The sequence below is a fragment of the Cheilinus undulatus genome, linkage group 14 (assembly GCF_018320785.1).
Source record: "Cheilinus undulatus linkage group 14, ASM1832078v1, whole genome shotgun sequence".
Taxonomy (NCBI): domain Eukaryota; kingdom Metazoa; phylum Chordata; class Actinopteri; order Labriformes; family Labridae; genus Cheilinus; species Cheilinus undulatus.
Window position 1 is genome coordinate 43217283 of NC_054878.1, and position 12773 is coordinate 43230055.

A 12773-nucleotide genomic window follows, 5' to 3' on the forward strand; every position below is an offset into this window, starting at 1 on the left:
AAAGAAATGTGGTCAAGTTCTGATAAAACTGATGCTATCTTAGCAATCATGCTTACTGAGATGTTTCTCCCCTGGAGGCTCAGTTTTGTCAGGTCACCAGTTCTTGGAAGAGTCCTAGTTGATATAACTCATTGATATACATGGAAATTCAAAATTTAAAATGTATAATATTTTTGGTGAAAATCCCAAGACTTAAAAAAAAAAACGTTTTTATTATCTTTTTCATTATTATGGTGAAAATCAAGGTCAACAAAGTGGCCATTTTTCACATATAATGATAAGTGTATACATATTTAAATATAAATAAAGTCAAATGAGTATTTACTTACACATTAAAGGGGATATATTATGCAAAAATCACTTTTTCAGATTTTTCAAACAAAAATATGTACTTCTGGCCTGTCCACAATCCTTTCAAATACCAGAAAAATCTATTCCCTTCCACCCTCCCTTTCTCCATGTGTGCTGAAACAAGCCGTTCTCAGATTTTACCCACATGATGTCACATGGGGGGGAAACACCCGCCCCCAGGTTTGGTTGGCCCTCCCCGCTTAGAACAAAATTTCAAACTCCTCCTCTGAATTTCATCTCAGCTGCCAGCTGAAATGCTGGATAGCTCAGTGGTTAAGGTTTTGGTGAGTGGGCAGGTAGGATTCAGTCACTCATTTACAAAGTGCAATCTACAGGCTGACCTGCTCTATTTGAAAGGTGCCCAGAAAAAAGATTTTTTCAGTTTTAGTTACAATAAATAAATGTCACTGTGTTTGAAGAGTAGATAAAGAACAGATTTTTACCAGATAAGAAAAAGAAGAAGTGCATCCCACATTTAAGTCACAAAAATAAACTTTATTTTCAAACCAAACACTCAACATTACATATATTAAAAGGAAAAAACCTATACCTTACATTACTGCTTGTTTCACTTCCCTTCAGCCCCCATTGGACTGAACAGTAAGGCAGACAGTGTATCCATCCAATTTCTTAATAGTAAATACTGTACCAATGTAAGTTTGTTACCTCTGAATTTTACACAAAATAATCATATTACACCCTTTTTAAAGCATTAAAGCTGTCCTATAAATAATTGTAAAATAAAATAACATATTTTTAAAGATTTATTTTTTGGGGGGCCTTTTCATGCCTTTATCCAATAGAGGAAGGACAGTGGATAGACTTGGAGATAGGGAGGAGAGCGGGGAGAGACATGCGGCAGGGGGCCACAGGCCGGATTCGAACCCAGGCCTCCCGCGTACATGGGTAGCGCCTTAAACCACTCAACCATTTGCGCTCCCTAATATTACATTTCTAATTTTTAAAATAACAGTACAAATATCAGCCAGCTGCTGCCCTACTGCCCAAACCACACTGCTGTAAATGAGGTATAAAGGTTTAATAGAAGCGTCGTCTGCATATACAATATTACAGAGTGCAGATCTAACTATTCTGGTTTGTTGACGGTGGCGTAGAGACTGCTGGGATTGACAAAGGCTCCATTGTCATTAGAGGAAACTTTCACAGTGCTGTAGGTCACTGTGCCATCATCATCATCACCACCAGCCTTCAAAATAAGAGACAAGAAAGAACAAAACAGACACGACATGAAGGACGTTGGTCCAAATATTTAAGCATACTGTCACAATACTTAAAGTATGAATGGAACACAGAGAGATATGTAGCAGGCATTCCTCTACAACACATATCAACCAGGGAGTTTTTTGACATACAACCAAAATTCCAAAAAAGTTTGGCCGCTGCATGAATGCAATGATTATCAAATCTCACAAACACATATTTATTCACAAGCATATAAGATGTTGAAACTGAGACTTTTTAACATTTCATGAAAAATATTAGCTTGTTTTGGATTTGATGGTAGCAACACATCTCAAAAAAGTAGGTACATGGCAACAAAAGGCTGGAAAAGTAAGTGAAATACAGCTGGAGGATTATTTTGCAATTAATTAGGTAAGCTGGCTGCAGGCCAGTGACATTACTGGGTATAAAAGGAGTATTTTGGAGAGGCAGAGTCTGTCAGAAGTAAAGATAAGCAGAGGTTCACCAATCTGTGAAAAACTGTCTAAAATTGTGGAACAGTGTCTTAAACTTCTAACCTTGTATTTACCCAACCTAAAGACATGCCTTGTCTTGAGCAGGGGTTCTCAACGTTGGGGTCGGGACCCCATTGGGAGTCTTGAGACACTGAGAGGAGGTCTCCAGATGCCTTAAAAAAACTAAGAAACATTTTGAATTACACTGTCGCCACTTTTCCCACCAATTTTAGCAATTTGAACAGGTTTTTACAACTACAAACCTATTTTTTGTCCATTTAAAACCCTTTCCACCACTTTTTTGTGCCTGTTTTTGCCACTTCTAAACCAAATGTTGACACTCTCTGCCTGTTGTTGGCTCTGTTGACACATAATTGCCACTATTAATCCCTCTTTACCACTTTTTAAGCCACATTTCACAATTTGATATGCCCATTTTTACCAGTTTCTGACTATTTCTGCCTCCACTAACCCTTTTTGCCAGTTCATATCAATTCCATCTATTTTTGCTACTTTAACACCATGTCAGCCACTTTTGATTCCCCTTTTACCACTTAATATGCACATTTTTGCCACTTTAACTCATTTTTGCCACTTTTTGGTTAGTTTTTGCCAGTTTTATGTAATTTTTGGCATTTCTATCCCTTTTCTGCCACTTTTAAACTCTAATTTCACTACCTTTTCCACCATTTTTTGCCATTGTTAACCCATTTCATCTATTTTTTTATTTTAAGATTTATTTTTGGGCATTTTTGTGCCTTTATTAGATAGAGGAGGACAGTGGATAGAGTCGGAAACAGGGTCAAGAGTGGGGGAGAAACATGTGGTAAAGGGCCTCAGGCTGGATTCGAACCCGGACTGCCCACATACATGGGTAGCACCTTTAACCACTAGGCCACCTGCTCCCCATTTCAGCTGTTTTTAATGTAGTTTTATTCTGTTTTTAACAAAAGGGTTTACATTTTTAGGAGAGCTACTTACTACACAAATGAATCAAAATGTGTTTCTCTGATAAGAGTGGTTATGGTTCAGGCTGAATATAAAATATCACAGTTTAACTTTACAATGGACCATGATTTTGCTGGCCCCCAGTTTGGCTGGGCCCCAGAAAGATCTCCCATCTTCCCCCCTTATGGACGGCCTTGTCTGCACATGACTATTCCTGAATGTGCATGGCTGTGTTCAACCACCTTCAGGTACAGTGGGTGTCCCCGATCACTGGCACCTTTACTATTTGGGGGTCGCGGGCTGAAAAGGTTGAGAATCCCTGGTCTTGAGGACCATGAAACATTAAATTTGACCATGTCTCATGGTCACTTCCTGAGGCTTAAAAAGGACCAGTGACCCAGAGTTTTATGGCCCAGACAGGGTTATCCATGGGCCAAGAGTTTGATTTATGACCTATTGTGTAAAATGTTTTACAAACATGCTAATGGCTATGAAAGAGAGTTGGACTGAATGTACAGTTCACATTCGGCAATGGGCATTCTGTAGTCACGGCTGGTTCTTTCATACCATGGTTGGTGTAAAGTTTCTCCTGCTGATTGTTGTCAGTCTTTTGCAAAATTTCCACCACAAACAACTTAAAGAAAATTTTCCTCGATGTAAAATAGCAAAGACCTTGAAATATCATCAACAGATTCAGAGAATCTGGAGGAGTCTCTGTTTGCAAGAGACAAGGCTGAAGGCCAGCACTGGATCATCTTGATCTTTGGGCCCTCAGATGGCAAACAGGCATGACTGTGTAGAGGAAATCCCTGCATGGGCTCAGGAATACTTCCAGAAATTATTGTCTGTCAACACAGTTCACCATTATATCTGTCTCATGCAAAGACAAAGTCATATTTGACCATAATCCAGAAACGCTGCTGTCTTTTCTGAGCCAAAGCTCATTTAAAATGGACTGAGGCAAAATGGAAAACTGTTCTGTGGTCAGATGAATCAAAATTTTAATTTGTTTTTGGAAACCACAGATGCTGTGTCCTGAGGACTAAAGAGGAGAGGGACCAACCAGCTTGTTATCATTGCACAGTTCAAAAGCCTTCTTCTCTGATGATATGGGGTTACATTAGTGTCTATGGTGTGGGCAGCTTACACATCAGGAAGGGAACTATCAATGCTGAGAAAGATGTTTAAGAGCAACATATGCTCCCATCCAGGAAACATCTGTCAGTCATTTACTTTTCCAAACAGTTGTTTTCGTAGCACCAAATTTTATAAATGGTTATTTATACCTAGAATTGCCATGCGGGTATAATTTACCCTACAAGAACCCAATGATTTTATCTGTTTATTTCACACCAGCAGACAAACTATGGCTGTTGCCATGAAGCAGCCTCTCTCTGTTGCTGTGCTGCCTAATCAGAAGTCACAGATCAACCTTCAACATAAAAACCACAGGCTAAAAAAAGATTTGTAACTGCGAAGTGTGAAAAGATATGACTAGTGCTTTGAGTGAAATAGAAACTGATGTTTTGGAAATTTCAGGAATGAGTCATCAGACTATATTTGATGTGACAGATCCACATTCAACAGGGGTCTAGGTCTCTCTATGGTTAATGAGCTGCTCACTGACGATGTTAAAAGGAGACATATTATTCAAAAATCACTGTTTCAGGCTTTTCTAACAAAAATATGTGCCCCTGGCCTGTTCACAGTCCCCTCAAGTACCAGAAAAATCCATTCCCTCTCCCCCTCTCTTTCTCCACCTTTCAGAAAATGTGTGCTGAACCAAGCCGTTCTCAGAGTTTGACCCTGATGACCTCACATGGGGAGTAAGCACCCACCCCCCAGGTTTGATTGGCCCTCCCCGACTTGGAGGAAAGTTCAGCCCTCCTTTACTGATCCTCTTAGCTACCAGCTGAGATGCTGGATAGCTCAGTGGGTTACCCTGCTGACTATGGTCTGGGACAGGCCTATTCAATTAGATGCCCAGGGGCCACATGCGGCCCAGAACCAACCCCCAAGTGGCCCAGCCTGTGGTCATGCCAGAGAAGCAGAGGGCAACCTGTTTTCATAAATTCACACAGTATTTCAGATTGAAAGTAGCCCCAAAGTACCAGCTATAAAACATGTCCTTGTCAACTGTAGCTACAGCTGTGCATATTTAGTTTTAATGCAGTTTGTGCCTAGGTAAGATGTGACCAAAATTATTTTTTAACAGTATTTCATTTTATGTTTTCATTCTGTTTAATTTGTTTTTATTCAAATGAAAAAAAAATCTACTGCCTCAGGTTATGTTCAAACACAGCTCTGTTGTTGTATTTTTCTGCACTTCTTGATGTGCTTTTGTCATGTCGCCAAACTTAAAAGGGAGACTATGAATTAAAACGTAATATTTTTCATCAACTTGATCTGTATTGGTTCCAAATTTGACATTACCAGCTGCTGACTGGGCGCTGAACATGTCTTGCCCAGCTACATTTCTTGATTTTAAAATTTAGCCCAGTTTAATTTATAATTGAATAGCCCTGGTCTAGGAAATTGATGGTTTGAATCCCAGTCAGGTCCTGAACTTTGGATAAAGGTGCCTGTAACATCAGGGGTGCTACATCCATTTCCTGAGAGGGGTGTGGTCAGGGGCGGAGTCAGACAGGTAATTAACTTTTAAAGCCACAGGGCTGAAACAGAAATCCAATACTGGAGAGTTTTTTCAGCAACAAACTTCACAGGCATGTTTTTGGGGACCTCTGAAACCAATATAAACTTGTCTTAAAAGAGTAAAATATGTCCCCTTGTAGCCCCACATTATGTAATTACGCCACATTATGTAATAACCCTAACCAAAGGACTTAGAGTGAGCTCCAAGGTATGCCCTACCCAACCACCTTGCCCTAACTCTAACTTCTTAGTGACTTATGCCTAAACCTAACCCCCCTTCACGGCTCTGGACTAAACACCTAACCTTAACCCTAGGACTTAAGGTGGGCTCCAGGGTCTACTCTACTACCTTGCCCTAACCCTAACTGCTTGGTGGCTTACAAAATGTGGTGTTATTACATAATGAATTGAAAATTTATTACATTATTACATAATACAGCGTTATTACATAATGTGGCGCTACACCCCTTTAAAAAGCTGCTCTTGATCAGTGCAATTGATGAAAATCAATGCATTCTAATAATAGTTAAATTTTACCCACTGGCTATTTTAGGTATAAAAAGATCCCTGGCAGCCCCAGTGTTAGTGCATATGGGCAGCTCACACATCTGGAAAGGCACTATCAATGCTGAAACGTAGAGAGACGTTTCAGAGCAACATGTGCTCCCATCCAGACATCTCTTTCAGGGAAGGCCTTGACTATTTCAGCAAGACAATGCTAAACCACATACCACATCCATCACAACAGCATGGCTTCACAGTAGAAGAGTCCAGACCTCTCACCTACAAAAAACATTTCGAGCATCATTAAAGGAAAAATCCATCAAAGTAGACTCAGGACTGTTGAGCAGCTAGACTCCTTCATCAGACAAGAATGGGACAACATTCCTCTCCCAAAACTCCATCAACTGGTCTCCTCACTGCCCAGAAGTTTACAGACTGTTGTTAAAAGAGGAGGGGGAGGGGATGCGACACAATGCTAAACATTACCATGTCCCTACTTTTTGATAGGTGTTGCTGCTGCCAATTTCAAAATAAGCTAAAATTTTTCATGAAATGGTGAAATATCCCAGTTTCAGCATCTGATATGTTGTTTATGTTCTATTGTGAATAAAATACGGGTCTTGAGGTTTTACAATCATTAACTTCTGTTTTCCTTTACATTTTACACAGCGTCCCAACTTTTTAGGAATTGGGATTTTAAAGTCAGAGATTCTCTCCCACAGTTAAACACTAATACCAGCAAAATTGTGACCATATATTTCAGCATAGATGTGTTCAGCATGCTCTGTGATGCCTTTGGCTCCATTATAACCAGCTTACCTGTGCTTCACTGTTTCTGTTTCTCTTCTTGGTGAAACTGACAGAAACGTACGCAACACCATCTTCAGGGTCTGCCTACACAGAGAACACAACACAGAGATGATTAAAGAGAAACATGGGGCATTATTGGCTTAACTGCATGTTTTTACTTCACTTTTTTCCACTGCAAGAGGAAGTTAGACTCTTCTTAAGAAAAAAAAAAACTTTTTGCTACTATGTTTCACACTGGGCGTCATTTTGAGCTGGGTGTGGGTGTGTGTTCTCTCACGCTTTCTTGGCTGCTTTCTCGACCGGGCTGAGTCTCTGCAGGGTTCAGACTCTGTCCCTGGAAAGTCAAAGTCAAGTTATAGATTTTACAGTTCTTACTTTCATGAAAACTCTTTAAATCTCCCACAAATGTCTCCTTAAGTTAAATCATCGACTACAAATCTGCAAAGATACCTAACTTTGGAGGCTTACTTGCACACAGTTCCTCTTTGCTGCTAAAATACTTGTCTCATACTACCATGTGACTAATGAGATTATAACTCACAACGCTGTCATCTCTCTGCGTTTTGTTTCCTGTAATGTAAAAAGAGAGCACTGACAGTAAAAATCAGGGTTATTATAACGATCATAAATACAGCTCCATCTCTAAAGGCTCTTACCTTGAGCTTTCTTCCTTCTGATGAACACCACAACAACTATAAGGATTACTAAAACCACAGCAGCCACAATGAGAAACGGCCACCAAGCTGAAAAGAGAATATACATGAAAGTAACTCATCTGTAGAAACCATCACAAAATCCTCTGTCTGTGTTTTTGCAACAAATCCAATCTGATAAATCTCCACATCAGTGTTCTGTTAGTTCTAATGTTCATGTTTATGCGTTATAAGGCTCTGGGGCTGGAGGTCTGTCAAAGCTGAAGGGCTGGCAGCATTTATATAATGACGATGTATTTTCAACCACTAAAAACTCACTTTTTTCATTAATTTTACTCAACAGCATCATTTCCACCTGGAGCAGTTTCTGCTGATTCTAATGTTTTTCTACACTGTTCAGCCAGCTTGGGTTCAAAATTGTTTTTTCCCAATAATGCAGATTTTTAAAAATTCAAGATAAAAAAAAGAAAATTTGGATTATTTTTTCAATCTCAGTTACTTAGTAACCATATTCATAGAGCTGTCAAATGACTGAACTTAATCTCTGAAGTGTTCATGTTAATTGTGACTTATTTCCATTTTTGTCACATTTTAGACGTTTTTTGCTTTTGCATCTGCAACTCCTTACATATATTTCATTTTGAATTAAACGCTTGATAATTGGCATCCAATTCAGACACGCTTTTATTTTGATAGAAAATAAGGAACTTAAGATAGATTGATGGTTACAACATCAACTTAACCATAGAAAAAAGATGTTGTAATGGATTAAAAAAGAAAACAAACTAGGTTAAAACCTAGTATATGGCTGACCGCAACTATCTGGTATGTCTGTTGAAATGCCTGACTAAATTGCGTGGTCTGGCAGAATGATTAGTTATGTTGAATCCTTTTATTATCATAACAGCAAAAACAATTAAATAATGCTTAAATAATGCTGTATGTCTTTTTTTACATAAAAATAAATTGCAGTGTGAGTAGTCTACTGTGGTTTCCTTTAAAATAATAGTAATAATAATAACAGTAATAATAATAATAATAATAACACTGCTTTGTCAAAATATTTCCCAAATAAATCAAACTCTAAACAGAGCACGGGAACAATAAAACCCCCCCCATAAAACTCAAAGAATGACTGAATTTTACATAATGTTTTGTGTAAAAGCTATGTTACACAGCCTGGTACCAGTCCTATTTATAAGGAATTTATAGTTACTGGTTACTTAAATTTGTGTAGCTACATTTCCTCCTCTCTCTCTCTCTCTGTCTTTGAGTGGAGACTGAATGGTACACGGAGCCCTGAGCAACATCATCCCCCCTCCACTACAGCTTTTCTTTTGATCACATCTGATTGGTTAGCAGTCGTACACACAAACACATGCACCTACACACAGCGCTATTGGTGTTTGCTGTGGCAACAGTGAGGAGAAAATATCTTCCCTTTATTCTATTCCTTTGTGTGGAGGGGACACATCCCGACAGGAGACAAAAACATCTTTTCTGCCAAGACGTGTTCCTACAGCCACATCTGAGCTAATCGCTACCACGCCAGCAGGCCCTGGATATACCGGAAAAGCCCGCCATAATGATTGCAAACCCATGCCGGAACAGACCAGGAGTAGAGTGAAAACATTTTCTCTGTCATGGAAAGCTTTAACTGATTACCTAGGCCCACAATAGAGAGAGGCCCTTGAGAAACCTGCAGTAAAAATAGTGTTTTTTGTTTTTTGTTTTTTTTTTTCTCAGTAACTAGTGTCATTATTGAATCAAGAGCTTGAATGAATCTGTCCACAGACTGAATTTGTATCAGAGTAAAATAAAATACTGGGGGCCTCTGCTTCTCCTTTAAAATGTCCAAATGGTGAAGTCCAGCACTGTGAACAATTGAAGTGAATTCAGTTTAACCATAGTAAAAAATATTGTTCATAAATGGGGAAATTATGGTTCAAAAATACATTAAAATGCATAGATATTTGTAAAAAAATACACAACATTTGTTTCTTGGCTTGCCAGTTAAGGGGGGCCCTGTGTAATATTCTCTCTGGGGGGCTAAAAATCCCTAGCTACGCCCCTGTGAGAAGCTTTTAGAGTTAATTTTATTCTCTATTTCATACAGAAACGTGGCCCAGCTCTAGTAAAACGGATGCCAGTACGACCAATGAGAAACAGCAAAAAACTAATTTTACCATAAAAGTCTTGATTTATTTCTAAAATATGTGCCCACTTTCTAACAAGAGTAAAACTGACAATCTGTGTGAAAGTTTATAATACCTGGTTTATTTTGATCCTCTTCCTCTGTTGTTTCCTCTCCTCTTGATGGTGGGACATTAAAGAGCAGCGTTTGACCGCTCCTATTATCTGTCACCTTACAGTACAGCAGCTCTTCAATGTTTGACTTCTGATGAAGATGAGGAGTTTTAAATGACACATCAGCTGAACAGGTATGTGAGTTTGTCTCAATGTCTTCCTGACTCCTCTTATACATCCACTGTACTGAGTACCAACATCCAGAATATGTCAACACAGAGCAGAACAAGAAGAGCTCTGCTTCTGACTCAACTGGTGAAAATGTGAGAAAAGAAAGAGGTAAGTTTATCTTCCTTACATTGTGTATGATTTATAAGCCGCATGTATACAGTTTGAACTGAAAATACTTACTGTTAATAACAGACAGAGAAACAACGGGATCTTGATTATGATGTTTGCAGATGTAAACACCAACATCCTCCGTTGTGACATTCTTTATAACCAGAGAGCAGTTTGCTAGAACATTCAGTCTCTTGGCTTTATCTTTTGAAATCTCTCCTGTTATTTTTCCGTTTTTAACCAGCGTCTTTGCATGACTGTCACGATTGTAAAGCCAAGAAGTCTTGTCACAGCTCTGCTTATTTTTAGTCAGATTTCCACACGGTAGAGTCACGTTATCTCTGACTCTGACAGTGAAGGAGGGGAAGTCTTCACCAGCCGCTGCTGTTAAAGGAGATAGAAAAACATAAATTAGTGTCAAGGTTTAGAACATAAAACACCATTAGGATGTATTTTTAGCACGTTTTTTACTGATAAAAATTCTTACCTGCAATCAGAAGAATCACAATTCCAAACAAAGCCATTGTAATCCTTCTGCATTGATAGATTGAGCTCCGTGTTCTCCTTGTTCTCACGCCTTTAACGTTCAAAGACTCTGAGTGACAGCTTTTACTTCCTGTTATACTTCCTTTAGTGACTTTTGAGTCTTTTCCTGTATAGCCTCACTAGTCTTTGAGGCCTTTTGGTTGGTAACTAAACAGCTAAAAAGAAAAATAAGATCCCATGTGGACAAATGTGAACCTGAACAAAGAGTCTACACGGTTCAGCATGGTGGCACATTGTTCAGGTCGTGGTATTTTTCAGGGTCTGAGAAAATGTTTGTTCCTCTTTGTGGATGGTGATGTATTTCTAAGAAGTGAGGGGGAAGTCTTTGAGCGTGGGTGCCACAACAGCAGAGCGGTGCTGGCGTTACCACTGTAAAGCATACAGTGATGTGAAAAAGTCAACTAAATCAACTTGAATCAACTGTGATTAACCATGTGATGGAATAATAAGTTCAGTTTCACCAGCCAAACCCAGACCTGATTGCTGCCAGACTTGTTGAATCCAGAAATCCCTTAAATAGAACCGGGCTGACAAAGAGAAGTAGGCTACAAGATCTCAAAAAGCAACACATCATGGCGCCATCTAAAGAAATTCAAGAACAGATGACAAACAAAGTCTCCAACATCTATCAGTCTGGAAGGAGTTACAAAGAAATTTCTCCATTGAACCATGTTGAGAGCCATTATCCACAAGTGGAGAAAACTTTGAACAGTGGTGAACCTTCCCAGGAGTGACCAGCCTACCAAAATGACTCCAAGAGTGCATCAACGACACATCCTGGAGGTCCCAAAAGAACCCAGAACCCCATCTAAGGACCTGCATGCCTCACTGGACTCTGTTATGGTCAGTGTTTGGGATTGCTGATGGACAAATCTGTTCATTTGTGCTGTATTGGCCATCTCGATGCACAGCACACACTATGAAAGCAAAATGTTTACATCTTTAATTCTATGTCACCATGTTTGGGGTCTAAGTGTGGCTCAAAGTGTGTGTGGGGTCCCCCAGGGGTCAGGGTTGGGACCAAAACTATTTATCTTATATATTAATGATATTTGTAAAATCCTAGTTTAGTTAAATGCATTTTATTTGCTGATGACACAAACATTTTTTGTTCTGGTGAGAATTTGCAGCAACTTTTGGATGTCATCACTTCAGAATTCAGTAAAATACAAATATGGTTTGACTAAAATAAATTATCACAAAATCTTAACAAAACAAAATCGTGTTATTTGGAAACTGTACAACACACAATCAAATGCAGGTACAAATAGATGGTGTAAATACTGAAAGAGTAAATGAAAATAAATTCCTGGGAGTGATAATCGATGACAAAATTAGCTGGAAACCTCACATTAAACATATCAAATCCAAACTGTCTCGCAGCATTTCAGTCCTGCTAAAGCAAAACATGTTCTGGACCAGAAATCACTCCACATTCTCCAGAGAGGCATGGGGAAACACAAAACTTCACTTCAACCACTTTTCATTCTGCAAAAAAGAGCAATCAGAAGCATTCATAATGTTGATTTTCGGGCACACACAAAGGACTTATATTTTAAAACTAAAACTCTTAAATTTTTTGACTTGGTGGAGCATAAAACAGCTCAAGTATTATATAAATCAAAGAAGTATCTGCTACCAAAAAAAAAAAATCTGAAAATGTTTTATGAAAAACAGGGGGGTTATAATTTAAGAGGGAAATCAAATCTAAAGGTTCGCCGTGTTCGCACAACAAAGAAAAGTTTCTGTATCACCATCTGTGGAGTTAAACTGTGGAACAGACTGAGTGCGGAAATTAAAACAATTTCAAGCATAATTCTGTTTGAAAAGACATACAAAGAAATGATTTTTCAGAGGTATGTCGATGAATAAATACCACAAGGTGCTTGCTTGCTCCTTGGACTAAAATGTTGCAGGATATGGTACATATATTTTTAAAGGAGGTATGTTGAATGTAAAAACAATTATTGTATGTTTTCTGTGTGAGCAATATGATGTTTATTCACATTAACTGTTAATAAATTTG

At 38.7% G+C, this 12773-nt stretch overlaps 1 protein-coding gene across 1 annotated transcript; it reads right to left on the reverse strand.

Moving 5' to 3' along the window:
• Nucleotides 1–1189: 1189 nt before the first annotated feature.
• Nucleotides 1190–10965, reverse strand: LOC121521672. The gene is made up of 8 exons (XM_041805806.1): nt 10689–10965; nt 10274–10585; nt 9887–10174; nt 7619–7705; nt 7504–7532; nt 7240–7296; nt 6972–7046; nt 1190–1558 (listed from the first exon to the last, which is right to left on the reverse strand). Exons 1-8 carry the CDS (start codon nt 10723–10725, stop codon nt 1439–1441), a joined length of 1005 nt encoding a protein of 334 aa, XP_041661740.1. The 5' UTR covers nt 10726–10965; the 3' UTR covers nt 1190–1438.
• Between the last annotated feature and the right edge of the window lie 1808 nt (nt 10966–12773).